Source organism: Rattus norvegicus, chromosome 10, assembly GCF_036323735.1.
Source record: "Rattus norvegicus strain BN/NHsdMcwi chromosome 10, GRCr8, whole genome shotgun sequence".
Classification (NCBI taxonomy): domain Eukaryota; kingdom Metazoa; phylum Chordata; class Mammalia; order Rodentia; family Muridae; genus Rattus; species Rattus norvegicus.
The window spans coordinates 89,557,407-89,581,463 of record NC_086028.1 but is presented as its reverse complement, the minus strand read 5'-3'; the positions used below and the strand labels follow the sequence as shown (position 1 = coordinate 89,581,463).

The window sequence follows — 24,057 nt, the reverse complement described above, 5'->3', positions numbered from 1 at the left end:
CAGGAGGAGTGGGGCTGCTAGCTCAGGGGAGAGTGGCGGGTCTAGGAGACCCTCTCAGGCATGTCTGGGCAAGGCAGAGCTGCAGTTTCTGGGTTGACTGGCTGGCTTAGGAAGAGATCTGGTTCAAAGGAGGCTGGAACCTCTGAAGTATCCCTGGGGAGCCAGGTACCTGTACTGAATGGTCTCAGATGTAGTGGATGCCCGGAGTTTGGTCATGAGGATGCGGACAATGTTGAAGAGAAAGATAAAGTTGATCTGCAATTGGAGCATACCAGAAGGAGTGAGGATGGGTGGCAGGGGTGGGGATGGGTATCAGGGGTGGGGATGGGTATCAGGGGTGGGGGTGGGTATCAGGGGTGGGGATGGGTATCAGGGGTGGGGTGGGTATCAGGGGTGGGGTGGGTATCAGGGGTGGGGGTGGGTATCAGGAGTGGGGATGGGTATCAGGGGTGGGGGTGGGTATCAGGAGTGGGGATGAGTATCAGGGGTGGGGATGGGTATCAGGGATGGGGATGGGGAGCAGGGGTGGGGCGGGTATCAGGGGTGGGGATGGGGAGCAGGGGTGGGGATGGGTATCAGGGGTGGGGTGGTATCAGGAATGGGGATGGGGAGCAGGGGTGGGGATGAGTATCAGGGGTGGGGTGGGTATCAGGGGTGGGGATGGGTATCAGGGGTGGGGGTGGGTATCAGAGGTGAGGATGGGTATCAGGGGTGGGGATGGGTTGCAGGGGTGGGGATGGGGAGCAGGGGTGGGGATGGGTATCAGAGGTGGGGATGGGTATCAGGGGTGGGGGTGGGTATCAGGGGTGGGGATGGGGAGCAGGGGTGGGGATGGGTATCAGAGGTGGGGATGGGGAACAGGGGTGGGGTGGGTATCAGGGGTGGGGGTGGGTATCAGGAGTGGGGATGGGTATCAGGGGTGGGGGTGGGTATCAGGAGTGGGGATGAGTATCAGGGGTGGGGATGGGTATCAGGGATGGGGATGGGGAGCAGGGGTGGGGCGGGTATCAGGGGTGGGGATGGGGAGCAGGGGTGGGGATGGGTATCAGGGGTGGGGTGGTATCAGGAATGGGGATGGGGAGCAGGGGTGGGGATGAGTATCAGGGGTGGGGTGGGTATCAGGGGTGGGGATGGGTATCAGGGGTGGGGGTGGGTATCAGAGGTGAGGATGGGTATCAGGGGTGGGGATGGGTTGCAGGGGTGGGGATGGGGAGCAGGGGTGGGGATGGGTATCAGAGGTGGGGATGGGTATCAGGAGTGGGGATGGGGAGCAGGGGTGGGGATTGGGAGCAGGGGTGGGGATGGGTATCAGGGGTGGGGATGGGTATCAGGGGTGGGGATGGGTATCAGGGGTGGGGTGGTATCAGGAGTGGGGATGGGGAGCAGGGGTGGGGATGGGGAGCAGGGGTGGGGGTGGGTATCAGAGGTGGGGATGGGTATCAGGGGTGGGGATGGGTATCAGGGGTGGGGATGGGGAGCAGAGGTGGGGGTGGGTATCAGAGGTGGGGATGGGTATCAGGGGTGGGGATGGGTATCAGGAGTGGGGATGGGGAACAGGGGTGGGGTGGGTAACAGGGGTGGGGGTGGGTTGCAGGAGTGGGGATGGGTTGCAGAGGTGGGGATGGGGAGCAGGGATGGGAGCAGGGACATATGCAGGAAATGGAGGTGGGTGGGGTGGATAGGACCAGCCCTCAGCTCCCTCAGCTCTGCTCTTGGTATTCCTGCTGCACACACTCATTCGAACGCGCTCTCTCCCCTTCTCTCTCCTCCCTCTCTCCTCTTATTAAGACCTACAAACTCCTGGCCTAGGTGCCTTCTCTGGGCCCACCTAGGTGGCCCCTTCTGTCCATGGTAGACAGATTGTCCCTCCCCACAGTGGCCTGTCTCCTGTCACCTCCCAAAGCTCTTACCAGCAGGACCAGGATCATGGGGCCCTGGTAGATGTAGTCAGTGTATACCCCAGGACGTTTGCCAAACCAGCACCTAGAGGGCCAAGGGAGAAAGGGAAGGGAGGGGTCAACAGAGTCCTTTCAGTGGTATAGTGCTTGAACATAGGGCAGGATCATTGCCAGTGGTCAGGAAAGGGCACCCCAACTTCCAAGAAAGCCAAGCCAACTGGTTCTCCTTCAGTGCCTCCGTGATCCTGACTGCAAAGTGGGTGGTACCCTCTGCTGTAGGTTTTGAAGCTGGAGCGAGCTCTGTGGAGGGAGGGCCCATGAGAAAAAAGGCTACCATCCCCAGCTGTGCAGTTGTGGCTGCTTGTAAGGACCCCACAAGATGGGACTGATCTTGACATTTCTCCAATAGAAAGGTGGGAGGGTCTATTGGAATCCTGAGATTCCAGCCATGTCTGTTTACACCTCTAGGGGCCCACTGCACACGCTCCCATGGTCTTAGGAGGTGCTTGGGTTTGTAGGGTTAACTGGAGGTTAACTATATCGAGGTTGACGCCATTCATATAATAGGGAAGCCTTTATCCATACTGTGGGGAGACTTTCTAGCAGTGCAGTTACTTTAAGGTCTCTTATATCCCTGTAAATAATTCCCTATCTTGGCCCTGTAAGCATTCACAGTCATTCATTGGCTCCCTCAGCTGGACTTTGGTGAACTGCACCTGAGTTTGTGGTTGAGTCCCTCTAACGAAGGGGTAGCTGCTTCTTTGTGTATCCCAGGGAAAAAATTCTCCAAACAGCATCCAGAAACAGCCTGAAGCCCGACACAGCTCTGTGTTCTCCAGTGTCCACAGAGGCACTCTGGCAGTAGTTGTGGTTAGACACGCTCACTGCCCTGTCATACAAGTGGATACCAACCGCAGCTTCTTCGGGACTCCGTTGGAGCGCAGCCCATGCAGAGAAGGTTTCACAGCTAACACTCATTGCAAGATGTAGGCCTGCCTTACAATCCCCCTGAGCTAGCCTCAGGAGTAGGTTGGGACTGGGTACATCAGAAGTCCCACGTTCCTATGGATGGGTATAAGGACTTGCAATGGATGCTGTAAGCCACAATGGGAAGTTAGCATATGTGACCTCCTGACTGAAATGTCAAGGTTTTCTTGTTTGTTTGTTTTTGATTTTTAAACACCATTCAGGTTACACACCACTGTTTACGGACTCCAGACTGGGACCCGGAGCCTCTCAGTTCATCTTCCCCGCTCCTTCTGCTTCACTGTCTGCATTTATCCACCAGAGGGGGCTACAGGGCTGCTCACGCCTAACCTTATAGCGTCCTTCCCGCTCCAGGGTGGGAGCAGGCTCGTTTCTGGGTTTTCCTTCTCTGCCCATCTCTTTTCTTCTCCCATCTCTCCCTCCTGTTCTTTCTGCCCCGTCTCTTGTACTCAATTTTTCATATGCTTCAAAGCACAGGCTTCCCCCATCCAGGAATTCCCAAGAGGATACCACCCCCCGCCCCCAGGATACTGCGCACCCACGGCAGTGAACTGGCTCCCTGTAGTCTGCCGCCTACCCTGCTGCTGCATAAAAAACCCAGCCTGAGGTAGAAAGAACAACCTTCACAAATGTGGATGATATTTTCCCAGGCTTCTCGTGCAGCCCAGTGAGGGGAGGGGAGAGTCTGTCAATGTGAACCCTCCAGTCAGCCAGCTGGGAGCTGGGGATGCTTATGTGTAACCCAGACTGTCTTGCCCGGCCCCTCCCACCTTCTCGGTCTTTCTGTGAAGTTCTAAATCTTCGCTTTACACTGTAACCACCTTGCTACCCAGGCCATGACAGTCCAATAGCATGGAGCCCTGAGGTATAGAACTTTCTAGATCTTCCCCTAAGATCCTTGTGAGGGACGGCTGGGAAGTCCCCCATGTGCAAGGCTGATTCAGATCCAGCTGGAAGAGTCTTTAAAACTACCTGGACTAGTTTTGTTTTTTTTTTTTAACCAATAGAATCTTACTACGAAACACACCTTGATGTTAATAAAAATGTATGTAGCACCTACTGGCTGGCAGGTACTAACTAGTCTATGTGCTTAGTATGCATTGATGCCCTTCATCCCCACTACAGCCTAGAGGTGATAAATAAAATGAAGATGCCCATTTCATGGATGAGGAAACTGAGGCCTGCCATGACAATGAGCTCCAAGGTCACACATAGCCACTCAGTGATGGCACAATCCAGCACCTGGGCTGTGTGGCTTTTGGTATTGCTCTCCTTAAAACTCCAGACAGGTAACAGGCTGGGACCCTGGCTGTCTAGCTCCACCTTCTCAGCAGAGCACTGGAAAAGATCCTAGAATTGAGGCCAGTGCTCTGCTCTGCCTTTGTGGACGCAGAAGCCACTGTCTTTACAGGAGAGACAATGGCCCAAGTCCCCTAGGGAGTGTACTATAGAGCTAGGCTCTGACCTCACAAAGTAGCTTACTTTTCATTGTCGTAGTGCAGCTTCCCAATGGCCCAAGCCACAATGATGGGGAAAGGTACACCTGAGGGAGAAAGCAGATGTCATTGGAGGACCCCAGGTCAGCCAGGGACCCACAGTAGAGCAGGGATTCGTGGGAGTTGAGTTCTGACGCTTCCTGGCAATCCCCCTACTCTCACCCCTAAGAAGAGTTCGCATCCCACCCTCCTGACCCAGCTGGCCCATATCCTCAGTGAGGAGAGGCAGGGGCGGGGCTGGCCCAGCTCACCCCAGCCAATGCAGACGAACATCCACTTGCGCAGACGGTCGGTGGAGTACGTGAGCACAATGGCTGTGTGCAGGTAGCAGCCCTCACCGAACATCCAGAAGAAGTTGGTTACATGGAAGTAATTGTAGGCGGCTGTCACCAACCTACACCAGGCCTGCCCCAACCAGAGATGACAATGAGCTTGGGGGTGTCCAGAGACCCCAGTGTCCAACCCTCAGGCTCCTTGGGGTCCTATTCTTGTTCTGTGGGTACCCGGGCCTGGCCCTTCTACAGGGTCGCCCTCTGACCTAGACTTTGCCTTTTCTGCTTCTCTAGCTGAGACGTACCACATTGCTCTGGTGCACCTCGGGGCTCACGGTGAGCTGGACCACAAACCACGTGGCGTTGCGTAGGATGAAAGCCGAGATGAGGTTCCAGTGGATGATGTTTCTCAGGCACCGGATGCTCCTGGGGCAGCAGGAGAGGGCAGGTGGCCATAGCAACAGGAGGAGAGAGAGGATGAGGGCAAGTGTGAGCATCTCTCCAGCCCAGACACAACAACGGAGAGACTGAAGCTTGGCGTGAGTGGGACTGACGGGCTGGCCTGAACTGCACTGGTCCCTTCCTATCTTGGGCGGCCAAGACATCTGCTCCTGGAAAAGCTTGGTGTGGTCAGGATCCCCTCTCATTCCTCACACCCCAGGATTGAAAAGCAGAGTGCTTACAAACAGGAGAAGCCTCCAACAGCAAAATCCGTCTCGACTTTCAGCTTCTGGTGCTACCCACTAGACACTTTTTCCTGTCACTCTGGCCACAGCTCACTTGAACTTGTGAGAGGGATGCCACTCGATAAAGCCCTCACCTCCAGGGGTCTCCCAAGATGGATACAGACCAGCTTTAGGCATTGCTAACAGCAGGTGAGCCTGGGCTCGTTTCTCCCTACCCTACTTCCCTCAGCAGCTGCTGGGAGAAAGGACAGGCATGACTCTGCAGAGGTCCTAAGAGACCCGAGCTTCACGTAGGTGATACTCTTCTATCCAAATGAGAGATAGGTGACCCTTTGTCAGTGCCCCCACCCCACTGCTAGGCCTGGGTCTTACCCACTGCCCCGCAGTACGCTCAAGGTCCCAGGGGGTGGCGGGTGGCAGTGCCCATGCCTTCTCACCTGAGCCGCAAGAAGAGGACAAAGGCCACCAGGAGGGCTACCAGGGAGATGCAGTGACCCAGGTAGTTGATGATGACTGCAACATGGTAGTGTACTTTGCTCTTCTTCTGAGGGAGGAGAGAGGGCAGAGGTGAGCGTCCTGCACAGCCGCACCTCTGTACCCATTGTACTGAACAGTACCAGGGAGGGGTGCTGGGGAAGAGTGGGCAACAGTAATAGGGTTTGCCCCGCCCCAGAGTGACCCTGTGAGCCACTCACGTGCCACCTTGGAGTAACACCATCCACTTGGGCCAGTCTCTGAATCTGGTCTGTCACGTGTTGCAGACAGATAGGAACTGAGGCTGTATCTAGGTCACACGACGCTCTGTGTCACATTAACACTGTGCACACTTACACAAACACTCAGTGCCCACACATGCCCATGTCTCGCTCTGTCCTGGCTGCACAGGCTCGGGTGGGTGCAGAGACCCCAGCCCTCCAGAATTTTATTTCTTATTCGCTTCTAAACTGAGTTCCCATCTTCCTGGTCACACCCGAATCTGGCTCAATGAGGACTGGGACTTGGATCCCTGACACCCTCATGAAAGCTGGGTGTGGTTATGGAGACTTGTAACTTCAACACGGAGGACCAGAGACAGGTGGGTCCCTGGATCATTGGTCTGCCAGCCCCGCGACACTGACAGCTTCAGGCTTAGTGAAGAGATCCCAGTCTCAACAAATGAGGTGGAAAACCAGTAAAGAAAACACCCTACCTCCACCTCTGAGCTCCACAGGCATACATGGATGTGTGTTCTCCTCACGCATATATGAACACTTGCATGTACCACACACATACCCCGAAAGAAGAAAGCACCAATTCCTTATCCTCAAAGGCTTTCCCTCATTCCAGGCCCAGGGGCTGCCCCAAGAGAACGGTGTCTCTCCAGTTCTTCCTTCCACCCATGCCTCTCCCCCTTATGCTAACTCCCCTCTTGCTGAATTGAGCTTGGGGTCTTGAGCAGGCCGGGCAAGTGCTCTGCTTACTGTGAACTACATCTTCAGTCATTCCTAATTAAAAAAAATCTAAATTCCATTTGTTTATTCAATGTGTGTACTTGTATAGCTTGAGTATAGTCATGTGTGTCACAGCGTGTGCGTGGAGGTTAGGGACAACTTGCACAAGCCAGGTCTCTCCTTCCACCAGGTCACACGTGGTAGCGAGCGCATTTACCCACTGAGCCATCTCCCCAGCCCTTAACTTTCTTAATTATTCAATTATGAATACGTGACAGGAGCTACTGGCACAAGTGCGAAAGCCTTCACACTAAGAGTTTTTTTCCTCGTCTTCAAGCTTCAAAGCGGCCCTGAGGGAAAAGCTGGGAAAAGCACTTGTAACTTCCTTTGCAGAAAAGGAAACCCAGAGGGGTATGCTGACTTGCTCAAGATTCCTAAGATCAGCTTGAAGCATCTCTTACCTACAGGTGAAGCTTGGCAAGGTATTGATGCTACCTACGGGTCCTTAGTCCTTAGGGGACCAGCCAGGACCCAGCGCTCAGTGAATAGCAGATTCCCAGTGCAAACTCCCATTCACCCTTCCCTGGCCAGAAGAAAGTAGGACATCAGATTAGCAGCTCATGCTGCTGGAGCCCTGGGACCCCATAATGGCGTGCGGGGGGGGGGGTCCATTCTGACCTGCAAATACTGAGGGTCTCTAAGGGCCTGCAGCAGATGCCAGGATCCTACCAGAGGCTCCAGACAGACATGCACAACGCAAAGCCTGTCTGGAATGAACACAGGGTTTCCCTTTATTAAAATTAAAATCCATGCTGAGAAGCCCCTGGGTAATAACAGCATCTGTGGAGCTGATGCTGCTATGGCCCCGGCTTTCTCTTTGGGTCTAGGAGGAGGTGGCGGGGCGGGGGGCTTGCTGGCCTCTTCTACCCAAGCCTCTACTCTGGCTCCTCTGTTTGTCAGAGTGAAGCTGGATAGTTTTGAGAGGACCTACTGTGTGCTGGGTCCCACACCATCGTCCTCAGTGAAGTCCCTGAGGCTGGTCCCCGCAGCCTTGTTTTCTAGTTGGAAAGGCCACACAGTGGAGCCAAGCTGTGCAGCTATCAGAACCTGGAGCGGCCTGGCTTTTAGGATTCTCTTCTCCTTCCACCCATAGGGGTTTTGAGGGAGACAAGCAGGGATTGGGGGTTGGGGAGGGGAGGTCTCTGCTGTGTCTAAGATCTTGGTAGAGGGGCTTCTTCATTGAGAGTGTGAATCACGAAGGCTGGAATTGAAGAGCGAAGTCCCAAACCACAGGGGCAGACATACAGCTGGGTCAAGCCATGTGGGCCCGATGCAATCTAAAGACCAGAGCACCAAGACAGCTGCAGGGACAGCAGTGTCACCGAGGAGTGACAGACACCCCGAGACATGGCCACTGCTATGATATGAATGTGTCCCTGAAGTTAAAAGGCTGGAAACATGGTACCCAGTACGGAGCTGCTGGATGTGGAGCCTCTCGGCCAAGTGGGGGCTTCCCCGCAGGATCTGGTTGGTTCTAAAGGAATGTGCTTTCCCTCACGGTTTCTTTGCCTTCTGTCATGAGATGACACAGCAGCAAGGCCTTTGCAAGATGCTAGCCCTTCAGCCTTGGATGTCTCAGCTTCCAGACCCAAAAGCCAAAAACAACCTACAGGCTGGGGGTGTGGCTCAGTTGACACAATGCTTGCCTGCCTCGCATGAAGCTTTGCGTTCAATTCCTAGCAATCCATAATATGATGTGGGAGGGGGGCACTGCCACGTGTCTGAGCCCAGATCTCTGGGGGCAGAGGTTGAAGGATCGGGAGTTCACGTTTTAAAAAAATGTTTAGATTTATTTGTTTTACTTTATGTGCCTGAGCGTTTTGCTTGCATGAAGGTATGTACACCAAGTATGTGCCTGGTGCCTGCAGAGGTCAGAGGAGGGTGTTGACTCTCCTGGAACTGCAGTCACAGACGGTTGTGAATCACCATGTGAGTGCTCGGAATGAAACCCGAGTGTCAGCAAAGAGTACGTTCCCACCCTCCTTAGATGGGGGACTGAGAGTAGAGAGGCTGTGAGGAAGGAGCCCAGATATCCATGTACCTGCCAAGCATCATTTATAGAAGGTTCTTTGTGAGGAGGCAGTCTGTGAAAACCAAAGACAGAACAAAGACCAGCCCGCTAAGTTATGACACATCTGGACCGTGGATAGTATGCAAGTCTGAGGAGAATGAAGAGACTCGCTCTAAACTGCCTTGGAACAATCTCTAGGATAGATGGCCACAGGAAGAGGCAGGCATCAAGTAGTCTGTATGACAGGGGATGTCTGGGTAAGGCCAAGAACATCACGCAGAGACACATTGACACGTACACACTGAACAAGTGAGCAACTGGCTAGGGACGGCAACGGGAGGAGTGCTTCTCCGTGTATTCCCGTTTGGATCTTTTAAATTTTGCATTCCGGATAAGCAACAGCTGCTCAAAACCACTGAAGTTTTGCAAAGCACCTCTGGGGCTTTTTAGAAACTGTATCAGCGTCCCACTTCCTGCCCTGGTTCTGACACAGGCCCCAGGGCTGGACGTTGATGTCATTCTTAGGTGTCTGTGAATCCAGCTACCACTGGGCTCGGCTGTACCCCAGCCCTGTCCCACATCCAGTGCAAGCAGCCAAAGAGAGAGGAGGGGAGAGAGGGAAGGTGGGAGGGAGAGGAAGGAATGGGAAGAGCTTGGGGGAGGGAAGAGAGGAAGGAAGAGGGCCAGGACTGAATTTGCTACACTATACATATTCAGAGGCTCCCCACCAGCTCCGGTAGGGCAGAGTCCTGACACCAGCTTCTGGAAAGTTCCACGGCCCCAACTGCTCTTGTGTCAGCACCCCCTTCCCCTGACTTGTGCTGGGTGGCCCTGGCCTGCTCCTCACCTCTTCGTTGAGAATCTCCTGGCACTCAGAATAATTCACACGGGCTGCCCAGCTGCCGTTGGCCAGGCACTCCCGGTAGCCATTGTCTGGGAAGAGAACAAAACCCAGGTCAGAAGAGACATATGTCTGTTCACACATTTGGGTTAGCACAGGGCCTGCTGGCGGGGTAAACTGGGAGGGGGTTTTCCTGATTGCCCCACGTCCTACCTCTTTCTACCTTCTGTACCACAGAGGTTTACATCTGTGCCCTACAAGCTGTCCACAGGGCTCCGTCAGCCCAAACTGGCACGATCGTGTCTCCCCTTACCCCCGAGGGCTGCCTCCCCAAATTCTCTCCAGTGGTAAGTTTCCTGGTTGCTTCCAAGATGTTCTCGTTTGGGGTCCTTTATGACGACAGAGAATGACACATGCTGTGACTTGAGATACACCGGGCAGCTGGAAGTGGTGGTGTACGCTTTAAGACAGAGGCAGGCAGAGCTCTGTGAGTTCCCGACCAGCCAGAGCTACACAGTGAGACTGTATTTAAAAAAAATATACATGGCTGGGCAGGATCTGGTGCATGAATGTCCAGTGACTGCTCACTTAAATGGTGGGGCTCCTCTGTGTGAAATTCTCACACTGGAGCGTTTCCTACCAGGTCGGACTTACAGAGGTATCAACAATTCCATTCCTCCACAGCAGGAATTATGGCAGAGGCCTCACAGGGGAGACCTTTTAGAAAAGGACAAATGCTAGGGGTGTGCTGTGGACAGCACCGAGTGGGTCTCATGTGTCAGCAGCTCATAGTAGGCCTGCTGCTGCTGCTCTCGGCCTGGGATGTGACATTAGAAAAGAAGTCAGAGAGTGGCTACAAAGGGTGGGGGATCCTGTGACGGTCAGACTGGACTGTGGCTACAATCTCTCACCTCCCAAGGAGGTTTGGAGGGGCCTTAGGGCTACTTTATTTAGCTTTAGGGCCTTGGGAGGGCCAGGATTGCCTAAAGACACATTTTACTCATTTCCTGAATAGCCCTTTGGGTAGCGGAGCTGGGAAATCTATCTGGGAGGGAGACCAGGAGACTCCCACGCCCTCTCTGGCATCAGTGTTGTTAACTACACTCCCTTGTATATCTCACTCCACCCTGAGTCATCTCCACTGTAGTCTTCCTTCCTATAGTCTGATCTGTAGTTCCAACTGACCCACCGGCTGGAAGGGGACAGGAAAAGCTGCCAGAGTCCTAGACTCTTGGCTTGGAGCCCAACAGGGGCCAAAGGCATAGCTCAGCTGTGGCCAAGCCGTTATCGTGCCTCTCAGCCCCTCCATTCATTTCTGAAGGTGGAGATGCACCAGTTGATGCCCAAGGGCCATTATCAGCCTGGAGCCGCCTCCTTAGCAGCCTGAGGCCCAGTGAGAGGTCAGGGTGAGCTAAAGCTGCCTCAGCAGAGAGAGCTGGTCTGACTTTCCAACCTGAAAGGCTGTGACCTCTTCTCTAACCGGAGAAGCCGCTCTGGCTGCAGCTAGCCAACAGGGAAAATTATCTTTATGGATTTTCCTAGCTCGGCTCGGCCTCACCATAAGCAAAGCTACGATCTGGAAAGAGTCAGCAATGAGGCCAAAGGCTCTCCGCTGGTGTTAAATAAGAGCCGATCCCTGAGGGGCTCACAATGAGGATGTTCTGGGATATCTGTGCAGGTAGGAGGCCAAGAACCAGCAGGGTGATTACAGCATACAGCACGGGCAGGAGGGGCCTGGCACTAACTGGAGGCTGCTTAGAATGTCAGCAGAGAAAGGGGCTTATGGCGGAAATGGAGGGGGGGAGTATGAGGTAGAAGGAGAAGCAGCACAAAGCAGGGCTCAGAATAGGGCCCCTCGAGCCACAGAGTCCAGGCTCAAATGCTGGCACAACCCTTTACAACCTGTGTGACCTTGGGTGAGTCACTTGATCGCTCAGCCTCCCTGTCTTGAGACAGAGCCATCTTGAAGACACTCTGGGCTCCTTGGGTTAGTGTTTCTAGTAAACAGTTGGAACTGTACTGGGCATACGGTCTCAGCCCTATGTCGATTGTGGTTGTCCCCGAGCTGTTTATTATATAACCTTACATAATAGAACATATCATCTGTCTCCATCCAAGGGGTGCAGGTGGAGATTTAAGTCTTCTTTGTTGAACAGTTTCCTCACTTATCCTCACCTAATGCAGGGTGCCTGGAGCCGGTCCACAGGATGGACCATCGGAAGCTGGAGGCTTTGACCCAGAGGGACGAACTGACCCTGTCGGAAAGCTAGCCTGCACACAGGGGCTTGTTGCCAGGGAGGAGCCGACCTCCTTGTCTAATTGCTGAGCTGAGCGGTCCTCCTAGAGGATCACGGGAAAGTGGATATTTTTGGAAATGTTTCCCATCCCTCTGAAGATCTGATGCCGCAGGAGGGAGAACGGTAAGGAGCAGCTTGGAAGTCCTAGCAACACCTCATCGGTAAATGAGTTAATTAGAAGCTAATGATTAGGAACATCTCTGCCCCCTCCTGACACCTTCGTGGGTGCACTCCCGTCGTCTGGCGCCAGGGGTGCCTGCATGGGGAGTCTGGCAGCCCATGCCAGGGAAACCAACATCTCAGTTTTCTCTTTGGAACTACTGGGTGAGCAAGGGAACCCAGGGGATACCACGCCACACCCCCAATCATCCTGCAGATAGAGGAACAAAGGCCCAGAGATGGCCCCAGACCAAGGACTCTTGAACTATGGACAGACAGAGGTAGGGCTGGCGTGCAGGGTGTCTGGCTTCTGTTGAGTGCAAGGCCCATGTGTACCACAGCATTAAAGCATTTTCTGAAACGTGTCCAGTAAACCTTGGTAATCCGAATTGAGGGTACACATGGAGAATGGCTGGGACCCGCTGCAGAAGTGGGCAGGGCTGTAACCACAGACAGCCTGGTGATAGACTCGCTCCACCAGGCAATGGTGAGGCACAGAAAGGCGCAACAGAAACGAGTGGGGTGTAACAGGATCAGACTGGGAACACCAGGGCTTAGACCGGAGAGCCTGAGGCTGGGCAGTAGGCAGGATGAGAGATGAGTGCTTTAAAGGTGGCCAAACAGGCCCTGGTGCCGCAGTGAAGGGAGAAAGACCTCCCGGGGAGCTCGGCTGTACCAACTCATGCTGCCACTGTTCTGGGACAAGGAGTGGGGTTGTATGCAGAACAACGTGCAGGCCCTGGAACCTTGAGTTCTGACTCCACCTTCAGGTTCTGTGACCCTGATTAGGTTTTCCATCCATCTATGCCTCAGTTTCCTCTTTACAAAGCATGCCCTAGCTGGAAGCTAGCCTACTATGTGCCACAAAATCTCCCCTCTGACCTCTGACCACTACTTTTTCTTACCTGACCTTTCTCCCTTAGACCCTCACCATTCTAGTATTTTTTTCTCTTTCTCTCATGACCTTCCCATGACCACCCTCTCAAGCCTTCTGTCTATATTCCCAATCTTATCCCCTTCGGCCATCTCATAAATGAAGGAGGGCTGGGAGGAGAGGTTTGGGAGTTTGGGGCGGGAAGAGGTCATCAGCCCGCTAAACCTCAGAGGAGGAAGACAGAGGGCCACAGGAAGGGAGAAGGTACTGAGGTCAATTGGTATCTGGTCCCTTTCCCGTTTGGAGCTTGGGGATGACCTACCACACCTTCAGGACTCACAGAGGGACTCCTAGCCCCAGGGACCCCAAACCCAATCTCCTTTGCACAGTCCAGGGCCTCTGGACTCCACCTGTTTTTCTCTTGATAACAGGGACCTGAGTCATTGACAGGAGAAAGCAAATTAATTCTGAGGGTGGCAGATGCTGTAGCAAGGAGCTGCAAAGCCCAGCATGAAGGCTGAGCCTCTGGGGAGCAAGGTGTTTACAAGGGGATCCAGTATCTGCCCCAGATACTGGGTCAGTCCTGCCCCACCCCCATCACAGCTGTGGGCCTGGGGTACTTGGATACAAGTCACCTTTTATCGTGGAGTGGGGCACTGTAGGTGCCCTGTCTCCATGGAACTTCCTTGCCCTATTAGGACAATTGCCCATCTATCTCGGGAGTTGCCGAGGCTCAATGGGGCTAATCAGAAGAAAGGGTCAGGTAGACCTGCATATTCCAGCTTCACCCCCTATCGGCTGGTGACCTGGGCAAGTTCCCTAACTTCTCTGAGTGAGTCCAGGTGCCTTGGTTATATGCCAGATGTTTTCTCTGAGAGAACCAGCAGGAGCAAGCAGAGAGGAGAGCTGGCACTAGGGGCGATGCTGATTATTCCTTCCGCCTCCAAACTGCCGCCACTCAGCCCCAGGAGCCCACCCTCTCCCTTCTTCCTTACTTGTCGTGTTGTAGCGGACACCGTAGAAAAAGGCAGGGCAGGGTCGGACCACCAACTGGCCCGCAGGGCTCCGGGGCCAGCAGGTGCCAATGAGGTCCACGGATGCATTGCACTGCAGGCCTAGGAAAAGAGACAGCGCCTGAGAAAAAAAGCGAGGTCCCAGGCAGACAGAAACCTCTCTAGGGGTCTGCCCACCCTCAGCCCTCGTAAAGACTCAGCGCGGTTATCAGCCCAGCCGATACAGGGATGTGAATTTGCGGCTACGGTGGCGCTAGGGAGACTGTGAGTTCCAGAGCAGAACAAAGAATTACAGTCCCCGCTGGCTTCGGATCTCCTGCTGTTGGTGAAGATGCTTTCCTCACAGGGGCTTAGGCAATCGCCCAGCATGGTGGAGGTTAAATGCGCTGTCGGCTGTCGGGTGTTCTGGGAAAGAGGTGCCTACCATACCTTTTTGCCAAAGACAGAGGCACCTTCCTCTTTCCTTACCTTTAACGGTTCCCAAATACACTTCTGCTAAGGCCAGAGGCAGGAAGGACCTAAGGGCCATTGGATGTCGAGCCCAGCTAGAGCAGCGAGGTTCCGCCTGGAGGAGTCTCCCGCTGGAAACACCATCCCCCAATGTCCCCCGTTTTAAAGACCCTATTCAGAGCTCTGACTCCGCCCACTGCTCATCCAGGGATGAGCAGGACCCATGTGATGGTGGTCGAAGCACAATGGCAAATGTCCTAAATAATGTCCCTTAAATAACATAAAATCTAGTCTCGTCTTACACCACCTGCCCATTTGGGCGCTAACTCCTTGCTTTAAAGAGAAGGAATGCAGAAGTCTCGGGAATGCATAGGGGTCGAAACAAAGTGGCTACCAAGAGGCAGGGTAGATTTTGAACCCTGGGCTTCTGAGGCCAGCAAGGAGCTTCCACTGCTCCATAGAGGTCTCTGGCCGGCATCTGCCTTTGGCAGTATCTGGCTGGTTGCTCCCCTCTCTCTGCGCCATGTTCTTTGCGCCTGTCCCCGACGCTCACAGAAAGCTGCTGAAGTGACATCGGGGATACAGCGACCTTTGTATTAATAAGCCTAGAAAAATCCTGGAGCATGAAAGTCTCTGAAAAGCTGCAAGACTGGAAAAGAGAGGTGGAATGAACGGGGTAGGCAACAAAGGCACCAGCTTCTTCCAGAAAGCAGCACGGGGACTTGTGGGTGGGGCAGTGCGGGAGAGGGCGGAGTCAAAGGTATGGAGGCCAATCAGGAGCTGCGGCAGACCTCCACTGATGGCACTTCGCTGCTGAACTGGCACTAGTGTTTCAGTCCATCACTAGGAGCTCCGGGGTGCCGGAGGAACGAAAGGAAGGAGGACACGGGCCCAACAGGGAGCAGGAAGCTTGTCAGGGCCTCAGACCACACTGTCCAGTGTACCTCCAGTCTTGAGACCACCTCCCCGGGGGGTCCCCGCTGTCGTGTAACCTGCGGCTTGACCAGAGTTTGCAGCTCACACTGCGGACCACGCCTAGGAAAGACAGCAGGGTCCCTGGGTAGCGGGTAGACAGGCAGGGTCTCTGAAGAAGACCATAGATAGATAAGACATGGGAGGCGGGGGGCCAGCATAATGTTACCAGGCATTGTGAAGGGTGTTTTGCCATCCACCGATCACTCTGAGGCGGGGTGGGGATTGGGGATGGGAGACAAAGCTCGCAAAAGAACAGACCAAGTTTGGAGGGTGTTAGGGAGACTGGGACAAAAAGGATCTACTAAGGCGAAAGGCCGGAAGGGCAGAGGAAATACCTTGAGAAGCAGGTGCAGAGATCGATTTCAGAGCATAGGAATTTTCATGTCTTGGCCTGATGCACCCAAGGATCTCAAAGTCTAGGCTGCTGGAGCTTGGATTATTTTAAATTTTTAACCCCCTTCCCTGCCCCGCCCCGTCTCTGTCTCTCTGTCTCTGTCTCTCCCTCTCACTGTAGGGGATGGGGAGGGAGAGAGTCACCGTAGTTCATATGGAGAGGACAACTTGGAAGAATCAATCCTCTCCTTCTACCGTGTTGGTCAGGTGAATGGAACTCTGGTACTCAGGGTTGGTGGCAAGTGCCTTAGCTCACTGAGCCATCTCAGCCAACCAGAAGCTTGGACAGTTAGGTCAATGATCCCTACACAAACACCCTCTCCTCTCCCCCTCTCCTTTTGGGTGGGAGGTGGTATTGGTCCACTTTGTTATCATAGTTTTGAGATGAGAAGCAGTCTGGATGAGGTCAAAGCCAGCCTGCTAGCATATCAGACTCACCGGCCTGTGGCAGCACAGGTGAGCTGTGGTCAGGGTCATAATTCATCCTATAACCAACTTCCGACCAGCCCCATCCTGGTCAGTTGCTGAATGGACAGGGAAGAGCACAGGAGGCTTTAAAATTTATTCTTATTTTCACAGGATATATTTTGGTCATATTTTCCCCCCACCCCCGAACTCCTCCCTGATCTTCCCCCTCCCTACCCTCTCTCACGTTCTTTCCCTCTCTTAACAAAAACAAAACAAAATTCAAATACTTCACTCACCCCCCCCCCAAAAAAAATGGTGTGAGCTGGGGACAGAAAAATGAACAAAATGGATGTCCAGCCCTAAGTGGGGTTTTCTCTCTACCGGGAGACATAGCGAGCAAGCAAGCAACCGTGTGCTATCTGGTGCGAAATACTACAGATAACACATGCAGAAGAAGATGGGCTGGGTGCTACTTTAATTTGGTATTTCTCTAAAACACTAAGTTGAATTAGACTTGGAGGGAGGGAGTCACGTGCATGCATGGAGGAGAGGGGGCAGCCATTATGAAGGTCCTGAAGGTTCCAAGGAGGTGTTTGCTGAGTGGGGTTGTCACTTGTCACTGGGTCATTCAGTTAAAAGATTAGGACTCTTCCGGGGGTGCCCTAGTTACTGTGTGTGTACAGCTGGACACTGATTTCCGCTGTTAAATTGGCCACACAGTCCACTCCCTATCAAGATCAATGCCCAAGGGTGTTCACAGGACCCTTCCACTGTAGGTAAGGCCCCTGCCCAAATGTGAGGGGGGTCTCCCTCCCATCACGTGCTTCTGGGTGAACCACAAAGGGTGTGAGGACCTGACGTCCCCCTGCAGCTAGGAAGTCCATTTAGCCACCTGGCTTGAGATTGGGAGAAGAACTCTGAGGCTGTCTGGGGTGCAGCCAGGTGCCTGTGGGCAGCCTCTGGGAAGGCTGGTGCCCTGGGATGAAGGGACAATGGCTTTGTTTGGGCAACATGGCATGGAGAAAGGCACACAGGCAGGCAGACAGGCTTGTCACCTTGGCTTAAGCTGTAAAGAAAGGCAGGGCGAAGGTAGGTGTCTTGAGGCAAGTGGATTTCTGAATTCGAGGCCAGCCTGCTTTACAGAGCGAGTTCCAAGACAGTTAGGGCCACACAGAGAAATCCTGTCTCAAAACACCAAAAAGAAAAAAAAAGGTGTCTCTGGGGACACATCAGGTGAGGAGGCAGGAGCCCACGAGCCCTCCTGATTTGTGGTTCTGAACACTTTCGAGTTTTTACACTCGATACCTAGTAGAGGTCCAAGCACATAGTAGGTGCTGAAGAAACCACGGGGCTGTATGATAGCTTAGTATGTGCAGGGAAAACTTCAGGGGGCGGCGCTGCATCTATAAGTAACTGAGGACACAGGGTATGACAAATCTCTTAAGTGACCACAAAATGTACTGAATCTGAAGTCAGGTCCTGTTGGCTCAGCTCCTGAGGCCAGGGCTTGGTAAGTGTGCGCTCAGGTGAGTAACTCAACTTCTCTGTGTCTAAAGCTCCTTTTCTTTAAAGCAGAAACAAAAGTCCTCGCTGACTCCACTGTGATGACTGAATGGGGCTCAGCACTTAGAGTGGAGCCCAACCCAGGTGGACACGCACACATGTGGGCTATTTTTACAACAGTTGTTAGACACTGCCACCTTAACAACGGGGAGAGGAACCGGTGACCCCAGGTCCTCGTGAGCTCTGATCGCACTTGTCTGTGGTGTCATTAGTCCGTAATTCTATGTCTTCCTGGCATAGACATGCTCATGCCATGATTGTATAAGGAGCCAACTCTGTAATCTGTCACATGACAGGGCCTTGTCCATGGGAACCTAACCCCTCCTTGCTTTCTGGCACGAAGCATGTGCAAGGCCCCCAAAGGTTTCAGTACAGTGCCAGCCACTCCGGCCAGACGTCCATCCATCTGTCCCAGGCCCTTCGCCCCACCCTCACCATCTGTCTCTGCCAATGCCCGTCGGTCTGGGTTGGTCTCAGCATCAGATGACAAATGGCTGTATCGGAGGCCGTTGTGAGGGTGATGGATTGCATCCTATGAGGCCAGGCAGGCCGGGATGGGGGGGGGGGTGGGACATCCAGTACAAATCACGGAGGAATGAACACCATTCATCACGGCCTGCTGCCTCCAAGGACGGGTGACACCTGTGTGGCTCCGGGGTGTCATTTCTCTTGAACACAAGCAAGTTAGTGGAGCCTGACCTGGCCTGGGGTAGAGAGGAGAGATGGGGACCTTTCCTCCAGGCATCCCCCCTCCCTCCCTGTTCTTCTTGGCTACAACTGCACACAGGCTGAGAACAATGCTTTTCCTGCTCAGTTCAGCCAGTGGGTAGTCCAAGGCTGAGAGGACCAGCGCCTCTCCTACCCTGGGGAGTTCTACTGCCAAACTTACCCACTGATTGAATCACGGATTGCTCTGTCTCTAGGCTCACTTAAAAAAAAAACCTCTCCTTCAGAAAGGCTTCTTAGATTGGCCCTGCAAATCTAAGGTGTTGCAAGCGGTCCTGGCCTCCGAACACTTCCTCTGGAGTAGCCACGCAATTGGTGGTATGCACTTTCTCTTCTTCCTAGCTCTGCGATTAAGTGCTTTTAAAAAGCTACCCATGGTTATACCCAGTAGCTTGCCACGCTCTGCAGTTTGAGAAACAGATGCTCGAAATTCAGGGCATTTAACCTCATGGGTTCCCCCTCCCTCCATGTGAGCAAAGGAAGGCCCAATAGGGTACAGTCTTCCTGTGGGTATCAGTCCTTAGCCCCACAGTTGGGTGTGAGTGAGCCTGACTGGGAGTGAGTACAGGGCACAGTGGTTCCGGCAGGTCCAGCACTCCCTTCCTTCCTCCACCTCTCTGAGGGGTCAGTGGGCCAGGTGAATGCTTCTCTTAGTTGCAGAAGCCTCCTCTCCTGTTGGACTCAGCTTTAGAAATGAATTCCTCCGGCCTCGTTCACACTCTTGAATCTGTTTCTCCACTGGCTGCCTTTCTGCCCTCTGGCTCTCAGCCCTGGGGACCTGGGTGAGCATGGGAGACCCTCTTGGCTCCTCTGGTGACTTACACAGGATCTGAGGCATCTGAGGCTGATGCAAGAAAGGCAAAAAATGTCTCCACGGCATCCTGCCTTGCACCCGCCATCCCCAGCGCCATGCCTAGAATGAGAGGAAGCTTGGCACCTAGGGACCCGGAAGACCTAGATTTGGGTTCAGACCCTGCTATTACTGGTAGTGACATCCTGGGAGATGTATGAAACTCGTTCATGCCTCAGTTTCCCCGTCAGGCCTTTAGCTCCCTGGGGATAAAATAACTATACAGAAGCCGTTCGCCGATGGCTAAGCTGCAAACCTTGGTGATATTTGCAGTCATCTAGCGTTTTCTACTGGGGAGCTATGGCAGACCCAGAGGGAGCCAGGTTGCCTCTGCAACCCAAGCTTCAGCACTTAGTGTTTCTCTGTGCCTCAGTTGCCTGAGGTGCCAAGCAGGTGACTCTTGTGCTGGCAGCATGTAACCTTACACTCCAGCTCATTTAGTAACAGCAGCCGCCTTGGTCCTTTGCCAATGTCCCCAATTCACAGTCCAGTAGCAGGGCCTGGAGGCCCTTCCCCTGAAACCCATGGGATGGTGAGCATGTGGCACCTGTGTCTCCCATGCCCACGGCCAAGGCTGCTAGCTAACCTCAGCCCTCGTTCACTCGCTGACTCCAGTTCCAGATCCTTTGCCATACGGACCACACCAGGAAGGAGACCCTGTGAGGTAAGGGGCAGGGGCGACTCACCAGAAACATTGCTGGTCAGGGACAGGTTCTCACAGCGCTGATCCTGAAGGGAGGTGGACACAGGGTTCAGCCCCAGAAGGAGAAGGGCCTGTGGGGGTACAGGACACTGTTAGGAGTGCTCAGTTGTCTGACCTGATGATTCTTGCCCCTCATCCTCTGCCCAGCATCCTACCCTTTCCCGGTCTCCTGGTGCCCTCCTGAACATTTGAAATTGCCCTGTTCTCAGAGGGCTGGGAATAGAAGCTGGTGTTTGTCCATGGCCATCTCCACATGTTCAGCTAGGTCCCTACAAAGGCATGGACACACATTTGCACCCAACCTTCTACCTTCTCTTCTTCATGTGTCAACTCTTCTGATGTTCTGTGACATCTACGATGGCTTAATTCTCCCTGGGGTCAGCACGGATATGGCTATGCAGATGGAGAAACTGAGGCACTGAAGAAATGATCGTGTCTGGGAAGATGGGTCCCTATCCCAGAGAAGGCCTTTGTCCTTTAACCCCACTGTGGGCTCTGTCACTTTGACTCCAGGATCGCAGCCCTTTTGGGAGGGGAGCAGCGTGATCCTATGACTGGAAGGATGTCTCCTTTTGAATGGACACCCCCAACCATGATGATACCTTTCTTAGGTTACTGCTGTCTCTAAGGTTAGAGTCTGGGTGGGTAGGCTGTGTGACCTCTCTGGGCCAGTGTCTGTACTCTTAAGCAAGGTCACCTCTCCCGTGTTTGAGAACATGTACTGTGCTCACATTTGGCAACTAAGTTGAATGATGATGTGTTGTGGTTATGCAGTAGGTACTCAATGAGGACATACAGACCGACTTGGACTCAGTGGTTGTTATCTGGTCTAGTGAGGTGGAAACAGGGGTTGTAGTTGTGTCTGCTGGGGGTTCCCTTTGCAAGGGGGTCTGGAAGCATGCAGGGACAGGAGAGGGGCACTACCACATGTATCTTTGCTTTCAAAGTGGGAGAAGAATCACTAGGTTGGAGGACAAACCTGGATGTGTTCTCCACACAGCATTTCACTCTCTCTCATGTTCCCTTCTTTGCAAGCTCTAGACTTGAGAGAATTATCAACAAGGATAATTCTAGGGTTAGGATGCCCAACCCTAGAAGCAAAATGGAACCCTAGTTTCTTTCATTTGACTGTGACTGGTCACAGTTTGATTCTCTGTGTGTGTCTGTTTGTCCATCCATCTGCCTTCAAAAGCTAGTTTTCTATGTTTACCTGATAGCAAGGCCCCCTATCTCCTCCCATTCGGCAGTCCCCCAGCCTCAGCAACACTCACTCCTTCTCCCTTCTGTCAGATGTTGATGACAAAGGCAGGCTCTGCTGCCTTCTTTCCCACCATGCATTTGTATTCCTGACCAGAGCTTGGATCTAGCCCCCCACAAGGATCACCCCTAGTCCTGGTGACTCACAGAGCCACACTGTCCCACCCTGGTGTCTGCCCAAGTCTTTAGTGGGTTTCGTCTAATTCATCCCCTCACCTCAAGCACCCTCCCTCCATCTCTCCCCAGGCCTCTCTTGGCTGACACAAGCTTCAGACTCCTCAACGGTCTCCAAGTCACACCATCCTGTGCAGGTTCAAGAGCTTCTCTGCCATCAGCCCTGGGGAGAGTAGACTCACTCCAGGGCCTTGGCAGTGGTTAGAATAAACCCGTTTGTTGCCCTGGCCCCAAGCAACTTCCCACACTTTATTAATCAGTAATTAAGTTTCAGCCTCCAGAGAGGTGAGGAAATACCATTAGCCTCATTTTCCAAACGCAAAGGCAGAAGTGGAGAGAAGAGGAAGCCACGGGGCTAGTGGGTGGCTCTTAACAGCTAAGCAGAGGGCAGCGTCCTCTTGACAAAGCTACGTGGCAGCTCACTCAGAATCAACAGGGACCCAGGCTTTGTGCTCTCCCCAGAGATGGGTAATGGCTGCTGGGGAGGTCCCTGATAGAAAATCCTGCTCTCCTTCACCTCCTAACGCATACACACAAATCAACCAATCAACCAACCAATCAGTTAATAATCAATCAATCAATTTCATTTCAGCTACAGGCAAGTTAAATAAACTGCAAATCCTATTGGAAAATATTAGCCCACGGCCTGACTCCTACCCTTATCAATTTAATACTTAAAACATGCTTCTGTCTTTCAGCTCCCCCTTGAAGACACATCATGCCCCATTACCATTTACTTACCCTGGGTCCTTTCTCTCCACATAGCCCCTCCGGTTCTGGCCCACGTTTGCCCACACAGTCTATGTCTCTTCTAATCTTGTCCAGCACCTGGTGACTCAGCTGTCCTTAGGACCAAGACCCCTCCTTAGCACTCCAGAGCAAAGTGACTCAGTATACCCTTTTGGTGTGCCCTTGGTACGCCCCCATACCTGCTTGTGTTAGGGATGTTCCCAAGGGAGGCCTTGGGGTGGTCCGGAGTGTGTGAAAGCCAGCTCATTACTGTGCACACTCAACCCACCTCTAATTAGATGACGAATTCGAGGACCGGAAGTTCTTATTCACGCATCTTAATGTCCTAGAGTTCATTAGAGCAGAAATCCAGATTTGTTAGGGGGAGGGGGAGGAACCAAATGCCACAGGGCAAAGGGCTCTGCTGACCTTGGACCCTGTTGTCTGTCTGTCTGTCTTGGATCTACTAGGTCATAGAGCTGTTTTCTGTTCACAGAGAACTTGGGCTGCATTATGCGAAAGCAAACACTTCTTAGAATTCCTAAGCTGGTTTTTCCTCTCCCAAAAGGTCAGCTCCGTGGCAGAATCTTTACCTGCTCCCCCTCCTGCTCTGGGGAGGTTTATAAAAGCTTCCAGCTAATTCTGAAATTCTACTTCTATAAAAAAAGGTCCAGGATTTTCCTCTCGCAGACTGTGGATCTCTCCCACGGTCATCTCCGTTTCCTCTCTCCTCCATCAACAGAAGGCTCTGCTGGTGGCCAAAGGCTCCCCGACTTTAATACTGTCTTCCTCTTAATGAAGATTTATTTGTTTGTTTGAAGCCAGGCTCTCTAAGTAGTCAAAGCTGTTCCCAAACTCAAAATCTCCTTGTCTCAGGCTCTCGGGCTCAAGGATTAAAAGTGTGACCACCATGACCAGCTAAAACTGGATTTTTTAATTTTTATTTTTTTTTTTGAGACAGGGTTGTAGGCCTGGCTGTCCTGTAATTTGCTTTGTAGACCAGGCTGGCCTCAAACTCACAGACATCCTCCTGCTTCTGTCTCTCAAGTGTGCCATCACACCCAGCAAAACTGGGAACTCTTAATCTGGACTCCATAAACCCACTGAGGGTGGTGGGTAGTGTGAATACCATGCCATGAATTGTGGAATGGTTTTTAAAAATATTTAAAAAAAAAACCTATTTTCTCAGGAGAGCTCATCACTGCCTCTGCTTCACAGCAAGGCCCAGACTCCCACAACCAGATCAGGGTCTTCTTAGATCAGACCAAACTACATTTACCTGAGAACCACCACTCCCTCTGTGTCTACCCTGTTCCTCTCTCCTTCCAGCCTTAGCACTGGTCACTGGCTGTGTGTTCAGAACCACTTTCTAAACTTTGTGCGGTGTGTGTGTGTGTATGTGTGTGTGTGTGCATGTGTGTGTGTATGTGTGTGTGTGTATGTGTATGTATGTGTGTGTATGTGTGTGTGTTGCATGTATGTGTGTATGTGTGTTGCATGTATGTGTGTATGTGTGTTGCATGTGTGTGTGTGTATGTGTGTGGTGTGTGTGTATGTGTGTGGTGTGTGTGTATGTGTGTGTGCATGTGTGTGTATGTGTGTGTGTATGTATGTGTGTATGTGTGTGTATGTGTGTGTATATGTGTGTGTGTTTGTGTTTGTGTGTGTATGTGTGTGTGTATGTGTGTGTATATGTGTGTGTGTTTGTGTTTGTGTGTGTATGTGTGTGTTTATGTGTATGTGTGTGTTACATGTGTGTGTATGTGTGTGTGTATGTGTGTGTATATGTGTGTGTATGTGTGTGT

The 24,057-nt window shown here is 52.8% G+C and overlaps 1 protein-coding gene across 7 annotated transcripts in view; it reads right to left on the bottom strand.

Moving 5' to 3' along the window:
• The window catches only part of Crhr1 (corticotropin releasing hormone receptor 1), a 43,275-nt gene that overhangs the window by 2,003 nt on the left and 17,215 nt on the right, over positions 1 to 24,057 (bottom strand). For 2 of the 7 annotated variants that reach the window (NM_030999.5, XM_063269740.1), the window contains 9 exon segments: positions 170 to 255; positions 1,911 to 1,983; positions 4,368 to 4,428; positions 4,633 to 4,786; positions 4,959 to 5,079; positions 5,777 to 5,883; positions 9,688 to 9,773; positions 14,007 to 14,126; positions 20,076 to 20,163. In NM_030999.5, coding sequence (NP_112261.2) covers positions 170 to 255; positions 1,911 to 1,983; positions 4,368 to 4,428; positions 4,633 to 4,786; positions 4,959 to 5,079; positions 5,777 to 5,883; positions 9,688 to 9,773; positions 14,007 to 14,126; positions 20,076 to 20,163 — 896 coding nt within the window. 7 annotated transcript variants of the gene reach the window in all.